Genomic DNA, 10,828 nt, shown 5'->3' on the forward strand with positions numbered 1-10,828 from the left:
GTGTGTGTGTGTGTGAGAGAGAGAGAGAGAGAGAGAGAGAGAGAGAGAGAGATAGAGGTGTGTGTGTGTGTGTGTGTGTGAGAGAGAGAGAGAGAGAGAGAGAGATAGAGGTGTGTGTGTGTGTGTGTGTGTGTGTGTGTGTGAGAGAGAGAGAGTGTTAGACAGTAATAGACTGTGAGAGAGAGAGAAAGAAAGAGAGAGAGTTGAGTAATTACAGCTGTTACAGAGTTATTAATGATGAATGGGTGGGTGGGGGAGCTGCGGGTGAAGTGGTGGAGGAGCTGCGGGTGAGGTGGTGGAGGAGCTGCGGGTGAAGTGGTGGAGGAGCTGCGGGTGAAGTGGTGGAGGAGCTGCGGGTGAGGTGGTGGGGGAGCTGCGGGTGAAGTGGTGGAGGAGCTGCGGGTGAAGTGGTGGAGGAGCTGCGGGTGAGGTGGGTGGGGGAGCTGCGGGTGAAGTGGTGGAGGAGCTGCGGGTGAAGTGGTGGAGGAGCTGGGGTGAAGTGGTGGAGGAGCTGGGGTGAAGTGGTGGAGGAGCTGCGGGTGAAGTGGTGGAGGAGCTGCGGGTGAAGTGGTGGAGGAGCTGCGGGTGAGGTGGGTGGAGGAGCTGCGGGTGAAGTGGGTGGAGGAGCTGCGGGTGAGGTGGTGGAGGAGCTGCGGGTGAAGTGGTGGAGGAGCTGCGGGTGAAGTGGTGGAGGAGCTGGGGTGAAGTGGTGGAGGAGCTGCGGGTGAAGTGGTGGAGGAGCTGCGGGTGAAGTGGTGGAGGAGCTGCGGGTGAAGTGGTGGAGGAGCTGCGGGTGAGGTGGGTGGGGGAGCTGCGGGTGAAGTGGTGGAGGAGCTGCGGGTGAAGTGGTGGAGGAGCTGCGGGTGAAGTGGTGGAGGAGCTGCGGGTGAAGTGGTGGAGGAGCTGCGGGTGAGGTGGGTGGAGGAGCTGCGGGTGAAGTGGGTGGAGGAGCTGCGGGTGAGGTGGTGGAGGAGCTGCGGGTGAAGTGGTGGAGGAGCTGCGGGTGAAGTGGTGGAGGAGCTGCGGGTGAAGTGGTGGGGGAGCTGCGGGTGAAGTGGTGGAGGAGCTGCGGGTGAAGTGGTGGAGGAGCTGCGGGTGAGGTGGGTGGGGGAGCTGCGGGTGAAGTGGTGGAGGAGCTGCGGGTGAAGTGGTGGAGGAGCTGCGGGTGAAGTGGTGGAGGAGCTGCGGGTGAAGTGGTGGAGGAGCTGCGGGTGAAGTGGTGGGGGAGCTGCGGGTGAAGTGGTGGAGGAGCTGCGGGTGAAGTGGTGGAGGAGCTGCGGGTGAAGTGGTGGGGGAGCTGCGGGTGAAGTGGTGGAGGAGCTGCGGGTGAAGTGGTGGAGGAGCTGCGGGTGAGGTGGGTGGGGGAGCTGCGGGTGAAGTGGTGGAGGAGCTGCGGGTGAAGTGGTGGAGGAGCTGCGGGTGAAGTGGTGGAGGAGCTGCGGGTGAAGTGGTGGGGGAGCTGCGGGTGAAGTGGTGGAGGAGCTGCGGGTGAAGTGGTGGAGGAGCTGCGGGTGAGGTGGGTGGGGGAGCTGCGGGTGAAGTGGTGGAGGAGCTGCGGGTGAAGTGGTGGAGAAGCTGCGGGTGAAGTGGTGGAGGAGCTGCGGGTGAAGTGGGTGGAGGAGCTGCGGGTGAAGTGGTGGAGGAGCTGCGGGTGAGGTGGGTGGGGGAGCTGCGGGTGAAGTGGTGGAGGAGCTGCGGGTGAAGTGGTGGAGAAGCTGCGGGTGAAGTGGTGGAGGAGCTGCGGGTGAAGTGGTGGAGGAGCTGCGGGTGAGGTGGTGGAGGAGCTGCGGGTGAAGTGGTGGAGGAGCTGCGGGTGAAGTGGTGGAGGAGCTGCGGGTGAGGTGGTGGAGGAGCTGCGGGTGAAGTGGTGGAGGAGCTGCGGGTGAAGTGGTGGAGGAGCTGCGGGTGAAGTGGTGGAGGAGCTGCGGGTGAGGTGGGTGGGGGAGCTGCGGGTGAAGTGGTGGAGGAGCTGCGGGTAAAGTGGTGGAGGAGCTGCGGGTGAAGTGGTGGAGGAGCTGCGGGTGAAGTGGGTGGAGGAGCTGCGGGTGAAGTGGGTGGAGGAGCTGCGGGTGAGGTGGTGGAGGAGCTGCGGGTGAAGTGGTGGAGGAGCTGCGGGTGAAGTGGTGGAGGAGCTGCGGGTGAAGTGGTGGAGGAGCTGCGGGTGAAGTGGTGGAGGAGCTGCGGGTGAAGTGGTGGAGGAGCTGCGGGTGAAGTGGTGGAGGAGCTGCGGGTGAAGTGGTGGAGGAGCTGCAGGTGAGGTGGGTGATGGACTCACCTGTAGTTGGTCAGGACGCTTTTATTCACCACCACGATGAGGAAGGAGCTGAGCGCGTAAAAGACGGAGCTGTGCAGTCTGAGGAGGAAGCGTCCGGAGCGGGGCTGGGAGCGGGGGGCAGGTGTACTGCGGCTCTCCTCATTGCTCACCTGAGCTCCAGGTCCTGCTCCGGCTCGGGCTCTCACACCGTCCTCCGCCATGTTCAGCTCTCTCTCTCTGATCCACAGGCTGCTCCGCCACAACACTAAGCCCCGCCCACAGAGACACGCCCGCTTTTAAAGTGAAACTACACCGCGATAATGGAATTAAATATACAGTATATATATGAATCTTCATGATTCCTTCTAACATCTGCAGGAACCTCATTTATCAGCTCATGTGGAACAATCCTTAGCTACAGTGAGTAGTCTGAAATCAGAGAGAAGTCCATCCAGGGGTTGGACATCACAATAAAAGCTGAAAATCATTGCTGATGGACCTACATGATGTGAACCAGTAACAGATGAGAAATGTAGAAGTTCTGTTTAAATTTGGTCGAATGCAGTACTGTTTTACCCCAATATATATTTATATTTCATGAAAATAAGCTAGTTTCACATTGCTAGCCAAATACATACACTGTCCATCTCATCTGGTGTTGTCTTCTTCCGGTTTCTCCCATTAGGGGGCGCCACAGAGGATCATCCGTCTCCATACCCCCCCCTGTCCTCTACATCCGTCTCTTTCACACCAACTACCTGCATGTCTTCCCTCACCACCTCCATAAACCTCCTCCCTGTTCTTCCTCTTCTCCTCCTTCCTGGTGTCTCCATCCTCATCATTCTCCTACTGATATACTGATCTGGTGTTTGTGTGAACTGCAGAATTAAAACCCATCAGATAATAACATCAGGAACCTATTCATGCCCTGGACCACACTGTTAGACTGAGGTAAGAGTAGAGGATGAGGGTGATGAAGACTGGACGGAAAGGTAAAATGGACAGTAAGTTGATGAAGAAATAAAAAGACGTGAGCAATGAGGGACATTAACACCTGTGGGAAAGTTTATTGAACAGGGACATGTGAAGGCAGAAACATCCGGAAAAACCAAAAGTCCTACAAAGAGTCCAGTCAGGGAGTCTCCCACTGACCCAGGAGTCCAACATGTCCTAGTGTCCTCCAGTTTACGGTCATTCCCTGGTTCAGGATAAACCCCCCCCCCCCCACACACACACTCTCTCACACACACACACACACACACACACACACACACACACACACACACACACACACACACACACACCCTGAATCAAGCATGTTCTTCGAGTAGTGCTGCAGTAAATATTTAAAAAAGATAAAACAGGGACAGATCATGTGCTTGTTAGCTTAAAAAAACATTAATCTAAGTGCAAATATACGTCAACAATCAGCGCTAGAGAATCAACACCTCAGCGTACGTCATACGGAGACCACATTTCAAACAGGGCACTGTCGTCAAGGAAACACTCATTAAATTATAAGAGCGCCCCCTGCAGTACTGGAGTGTTCACAGGCAAGCTTCATCTGTGTAAATCTGCGGAGGCGGAGTGATTCTGCAGACCCCTCCCACACGCCGTCTCCACATGAGGCATGCTGAGATCTTAATAATAATAACAACAACAACAACAAAGATAAAAATTCAGGTTGGAGAGCTTGCGGCGGCTCGTGTACAGGCATGTGGGTTAAACCATCAACCGCTGGTCAACATGGAAAGCTTTTAAACAACATCGCAGTCATTTGGTTACGCAATTACCATAGCACATGCCTGTATACGCAAAACACACACACACACACACGTCCCAATTCTGCCAAGCTTACGTTTTACTGAATTAGCCAATCACCATGAAGTAGCTAAAGAGGATGCTACGTGACCATACGTAGCTACGCTCCAGATTATAATTGGCTAGAGGGAACATGAGTGCTGAGCAACATCAGGACACACAGACGAAAACACACACACAAGAAGTGTTCCCAACGTTTTAGTAAAAGGTAACGTTCGAGAGGACCAGCCTAAAAAAAACAAGAGAGAACATGCAGAACTTTCACAAAAGAAGAAAAGAAGGAAAAGCGAGGCCTTCACATGTTTATAGTTTCTGCTACAGGCCACGCCAAAAAGCTCCATGAGGAAAAAATAAACTCTATTCAATAAGAGGGAAAAGTAAGTTGACCACAGAGCTTCGTTTAAAACATTAAAAGTGATGTGTTACTTCTGTACGTGGAGAACAGTGAGATAGCACAAGACCCACCTTCTCCTCTTCACTCAAATATATTCAAACACGCTGGAAATCAAAGGAAAGCTGAAACTCACTGCAAACGCTAAGCTGGAAAAAAGAAGCCTCACATTCAAACAGCGATCCAAATCCCAGATCAAAAGGAAATAAAATACTGTAGGAACATCCCTGCTATCTAACAGGTCTCTAAATACAAAAGCTCTATCGAGAAGTAGCTTCAGTGGAACGAGAGAAGTCCGTTAGGAGGGGGCGGGGCTTCAGTCCTCACTACGGTGCACACCACAGTCTCTCTTTTACACTTTTTTTCTTTTTTTTTTTTGAGGATATCTATAGGTGAAGGATCCATAAGCATGCAGGCCTTGTAGAGGAAGGGCTCAAGGGTCAAAGGTCAGGGTTTAGGCCAAGGCGGGAAAAGCCTCGGGGTCGTCCACGTTAGGAACGGAGACTCCACCTCCCTGTGGATAAAAATGTAATAAACACATATTACATATCACACAATTATACGTCTCAATCAAGTACACAGGAAGCAGTGTGTATAGTTACTGACCTTCTCAGACCTGCCTCCACCACGCCCCACCCGATTCCCTCCTCCACGGCCTCCTCTACCACCCCGGGAGTTCCCCCGACCACGCCCAGGGCGGCCCAAATCTCCAAAGTTGATCTCCAGTTGGGAGGTGATGTCATTGGCTGGTTTGCGGAAGTGATGGTCAGAGATGTCTTCAGAAGCTCCCTAAGCACACAAACACAAGGAGGGAACTCTTAACTCCACAGTGTGTGTGTGTGTGTGTGTGTGTGTGTGTGGGGGGGGGGGGACGGACGGACGACGACGACGACTATGCAATTTAACTTTTCTATTTTTTTTAATTGTATTTAAAAAACTTAATTTCCAGCAATTTAATTACTACATTTTATTCAACGTAATTAAATTGATATATTGGATGGTACTTTATGGTCATGATGAAGATGTCCCTGGTTCCCCCTGATTTGTAAAGGTTTACATGAGAGTGATGATTTGAGCTGAAAGTAAAGCTCTTGATGGACTTCACCAGGAGAAAAGTGGTAAGGAACTGAATGTACCTTGTGGAGTGATTCAGCATTAGCGTCTTCGGTTTCAATCAGAGTTCCAGACGGCCTCTGGAGAAGCAGACACAAAGAAGGTGATGATATAAACAGGTAAAGAAGGCGTCTCTGATAAGCCTGATTGCCTCAGCTTGGGCTTGAACACCAGCGCTGTATGACTCACGCTCAGGTCTTTGCTCTTGGATTTGTGTAGAACGTATCCTTTCTTCCACTGGCCCTCGTCACCTTCGTTCGGTTTGCGGATGTTGAACTCCACCTTCGCGCGCTCCTTGTTCTGCATGGCCTTCCACTCGTCCAGGGTCATCTCCTTGGGGCCTTCATCCTTCACTTCCTCAGCCTCATTTTCTCTGGAGATTGAAAACCGAGGACATCAGTGATCACACAGTGTATCGTGAGTTTCTGCAGTGACTCCACACAGGTGTGAAGAGGCGGGGCTTACTTGTTTTCTGAGTCAGCAGGTGCAGCAGGTTCCTCTCCTACCACAGGTGCTTCAGGTGCGGCCGACTGGTGCAGTTCACTGAAAGATCAAGACGTTACAGCAGAGGAACTATTTATTTACTTGTGTGTTTATTATTAATGTTTATAGTTTTTCTCCTCACCTGGCTTCTTCCTTGGTGTTGCCCCAGTTGTGTGATCCGGCTCCTGCTCGCTTCTCCTCCGCTTTCTGGCTGCTGGAAAACAAAAACCTACGTGAAGTTACTGTGGTCACCTGAACCAGCCACATCAGGGATACGAATCACTCACGATTTGTCGTTTCCGCTGTGTCGATCATAATCACGCTTTCCTCGTGAGTCAAACCCGTCGGTTCGTCCGATCCCTCGCCCACGACCTCCACGACCCCCACGACCTCCACCACGACCCCTCGGTGGTCTCTCTCCCACTGGCCTAATTAAAAAGCACCATGTGAATGTTATAATACTCGACATCCTTCATCATCACAAACATGCAAGAGCTCAAGAACGTCTCACTTCTCCACACTGGCTTCTCCTCCTTCATGTTTCTCCTCATGTGGCTTTTCAAATCGACGCTCTCTGTGGACTCGTCTCTCAGGTCTCCGTTCTCCCGGCGCCCCCTGCTGGTGAGCAGTGTTCTGCCCCTGCTGGTCCTGCTGCTTCCTCCCCATCCTCCTTATACCTTAATACACATCCACAGGAAGTGACATCATTACGCCACTCTGGTGTGTCACAACACAAGTTTCAGGTTGCCATTTTATATAAATCATCCAGAATTTATGAAAAAAACCAAAAAAAAAAAACAATTGAGAAAAAAGAGTTTATTGTGGATCTTCTGTTTCACACCCACTCATTCAAACGGTTTAGAAGCATATTAGTGCCTCCTCCATCTCCAGCACCAAGCAGCTGCTAACCAAAGCAGATGTAAATTCCCCATCCTGATGTGATGAGAAGTTATTTTCAGGGTCCATTTTAACTCCATAAAAGTTCTCAGATGAGACGACACCACCACAAAGCATTATTATATGGTTAATGAACATTTTGATACATCTGCCTCTTTCACACCAACTACTGCACAGGTCCAAACTATCTCACTCACACCTCCCCCTCCCTATCTCCAAAACCTCCTACATGCACTGCTTCTCTAATCATCTCATTTCTAAACCTGTCCACCATCGTCACTCTCAATCAGGTCTACTGGCTTATTTTATACTAAATCATCATCTCAAAGAACACAGACTTCTGCTGCAGGAGTAAGATGTTAATGCAGATCAGTTTGATTAAAAAGCAGAAGGTCTGGATGATGTCCTGCTCAACATGGCTGACTTTCATCTCCACAGCAGGTACTGTGGCCTACAGAGTCAGACTGATCCACAGAAAGAACACGTGAACACTAGTCTTGAAGATGAAAAAATTAAGATGCAATGTAAAATCAGACATGATCTCCAGTCAGACTTCACAGCTGGGTGAGAGGAACCTGGAGAAGTTCAGCTTGGGCTTTAGAGCGACACAAACACACGACGTAGTTCATTAAAACACACGTTTCTCCTCTAAAGTTCCCACAGAAACGCATGAAGAAGCCTGTAGGAGCTCGAGCTGGAGGGATATTACTGTTCTGAGAATAACTCAGGGCTTTAGGAGGTAAAACATCTCCATAGAGGACAGTTCTGCTCCGCGTCCTCCAACACACACACACACACACACACACACACCCGTATTCCGCCAAGCCCCGCCTCCCTCAGACACGATTGGCTGACGCGCTCCCGCCTGCACGCGCAGAATTGGACTGTCGCGAGCGGCGCCCAGATTGGACAGAGATGCGGGCCAATCAGAGAGCAGCGCGTGAGGCTGTGTGTATACTGGCCAATCAGGAGTGAGGAGGCGGGAATTGGTTGAATATAAGTGTAGAATAAAGAAAATAAACAGAAGACGCAGAAGAAGGAACCATGATGAGATAAACACACACACACCTTCCTTCTTCAGCGGCGCGGCAGACTGCTGCTGCTGCGGCTCCTCCTTCCTTTCCGCCGCCGGGTTTTTCCGCTCCTTCTGCGACTCCTTCTTGGGCTGTCTGGCAGACTGAGCGGCCTGGGCTGCGGGTTTGGTGGCCGCGGCGGCCGCGTCTTTCCTCCGGTTCTCGGCAGCCTTTAATATGTCGAACGGGTCGGACTCGTCGTCCAGCAGCTGGTCGAAGCGGTTGGTGACGACGCAGCCGAAGCCGTCCTGCAGGTGTCCGGGCATGATGGCGCCCCGGCGGCGGGATTCTCCTCCGATTCGGCGCGGGCTGAGGAGCGGACTGGAGCTCGCCGAAGAGCAAACACAAGATGGAGGCGGGTGACGTCACCTTCTCTTCCGCGCGCCCCACATCCGGGAGCTGCTGAGTTTTCCCGCCACACGGGGACGCGCAATTGTCAATACACAACATCTGCACAAATACACAACATCTGCACAAATACACAACATCTGCACCAATACACATCTGCACAAATACACAACATCTGCACAAATACACATCTGCACAAATACACAACATCTGCACAAATACACAACATCTGCACAAATACACAACATCTGCACAAATACACATCATCTGCACAAATACACATCATCTGCACAAATACACATCTACACAAATACTACACAAATCTAACTAGGAATACACAACATCTGCACAAATACACATCTGCACAAATACACAACATCTGCAGAAATACACATCATCTGCACAAATACACATCATCTGCACAAATACACATCATCTGCACAAATACACATCTACACAAATACTACACAAATCTAACTAGGAATACACAACATCTGCACAAATACACATCTGCACAAATACACAACATCTGCAGAAATACACATCATCTGCACAAATACACATCATCTGCACAAATACACATCTACACAAATACTACACAAATCTAACTAGGAATACACAACATCTGCACAAATACACATCTGCACAAATACACAACATCTGCAGAAATACACATCATCTGCACAAATACACAACATCTGCACAAATACACAACATCTGCACCAATACACATCTGCACAAATACACAACATCTGCACAAATACACATCTGCACAAATACACAACATCTGCACAAATACACAACATCTGCACAAATACACATCATCTGCACAAATACACATCATCTGCACAAATACACATCTACACAAATACTACACAAATCTAACTAGGAATACACAACATCTGCACAAATACACATCTGCACAAATACACAACATCTGCACAAATACACATCATCTGCACAAATACACATCATCTGCACAAATACACATCTACACAAATACTACACAAATCTAACTAGGAATACACATCATCTGCACAAATACACATCATCTGCACAAATACACATCTACACAAATACTACACAAATCTAACTAGGAATACACATCATCTGCACAAATACACATCATCTGCACAAATACACATCTACACAAATACTACACAAATCTAACTAGGAATACACATCATCTGCACAAATACACAACATCTGCACAAATACACATCTACACAAATACTACACAAATCTAACTAGGAATACACATCATCTGCACAAATACACATCTACACAAATACACAACATCTGCAGAAATACACATCATCTGCACAAATACACATCATCTGCACAAATACACATCATCTGCACAAATACACATCTACACAAATACTACACAAATCTAACTAGGAATACACATCATCTGCACAAATACACATCATCTGCACAAATACACATCTACACAAATACTACACAAACCTAACTAGGAATACACATCATCTGCACAAATACACAACATCTGCACAAATACACATCTGCACAAATACACAACATCTGCAGAAATACACATCATCTGCAGAAATACACATCATCTGCAGAAATACACATCATCTGCACAAATACACATCTACACAAATACTACACAAATCTAACTAGGAATACACATCATCTGCACAAATACACATCATCTGCACAAATACACATCTGCACAAATACACAACATCTGCAGAAATACACATCATCTGCACAAATACACATCATCTGCACAAATACACATCTACACAAATACTACACAAATCTAACTAGGAATACACATCATCTGCACAAATACACATCATCTGCACAAATACACATCTGCACAAATACACAACATCTGCAGAAATACACATCATCTGCACAAATACACATCATCTGCACAAATACACATCATCTGCACAAATACACATCTACACAAATACTACACAAATCTAACTAGGAATACACATCATCTGCACAAATACACATCATCTGCACAAATACACATCTACACAAATACTACACAAATCTAACTAGGAATACACATCATCTGCACAAATACACAACATCTGCACAAATACACATCTACACAAATACTACACAAATCTAACTAGGAATACACATCATCTGCACAAATACACATCATCTGCACAAATACACATCTACACAAATACTACACAAATCTAACTAGGAATACACATCATCTGCACAAATACACATCATCTGCACAAATACACATCTACACAAATACTACACAAATCTAACTAGGAATACACATCATCTGCACAAATACACAACATCTGCACAAATACACATCTACACAAATACTACACAAATCTAACTAGGAATACACATCATCTGCACAAATACACATCATCTGCACAAATACACATCTGCACAAATACACAACATCTGCAGAAATACACATCATCTGCACAAATA

The 10,828-nt window shown here is 48.5% G+C and overlaps 2 protein-coding genes across 3 annotated transcripts in view; both read right to left on the reverse strand.

The window, feature by feature from the left end:
- The window catches only part of LOC310725970 (nucleotide sugar transporter SLC35D1-like), a 35,475-nt gene extending 32,943 nt beyond the window's left edge, over positions 1 to 2,532 (reverse strand). For both annotated transcript variants that reach the window (XR_014533604.1, XM_083541092.1), the window contains exon 1: positions 2,276 to 2,532. Coding sequence is in view for 1 of the 2 variants with exons in the window: in XM_083541092.1 (XP_083397218.1) it covers positions 2,276 to 2,475 (200 nt within the window). In the remaining variant the exon portion in view is untranslated. The remainder of the gene's footprint in view (positions 1 to 2,275) is intronic.
- Positions 2,533 to 3,297: 765 nt separating this feature from the next.
- On the reverse strand, positions 3,298 to 9,536 carry serbp1b (SERPINE1 mRNA binding protein 1b). Its single transcript, XM_083541091.1, has 10 exons — positions 9,484 to 9,536; positions 8,028 to 8,609; positions 6,574 to 6,739; positions 6,350 to 6,490; positions 6,205 to 6,276; positions 6,045 to 6,122; positions 5,769 to 5,952; positions 5,603 to 5,659; positions 5,073 to 5,255; positions 3,298 to 4,980 (listed from the first exon to the last, which is right to left on the reverse strand). Exons 2-10 carry the CDS (start codon positions 8,296 to 8,298, stop codon positions 4,921 to 4,923), a joined length of 1,212 nt encoding a protein of 403 aa, XP_083397217.1. The 5' UTR covers positions 8,299 to 8,609; positions 9,484 to 9,536; the 3' UTR covers positions 3,298 to 4,920.
- Between the last annotated feature and the right edge of the window lie 1,292 nt (positions 9,537 to 10,828).

Source organism: Silurus aristotelis (genome assembly GCF_946808225.1).
Source record: "Silurus aristotelis genome assembly, chromosome: 5".
NCBI classification, from domain to species: Eukaryota; Metazoa; Chordata; class Actinopteri; order Siluriformes; family Siluridae; genus Silurus; species Silurus aristotelis.

Coding starts and splice junctions, on each gene's coding strand:
- serbp1b (XM_083541091.1), bottom strand. CDS start 8,298: ATGCCCGGACACCTGCAGGACGGCTTCGGCTGCGTCGTCACCAACCGC. Junction 6,123..6,204: donor AACACCAAGGAAGAAGCCAG/GTGAGGAGAAAA, acceptor TTGATCTTTCAG/TGAACTGCACCAGTCGGCCG. Junction 5,953..6,044: donor CCTGCTGACTCAGAAAACAA/GTAAGCCCCGCC, acceptor TTCAATCTCCAG/AGAAAATGAGGCTGAGGAAG.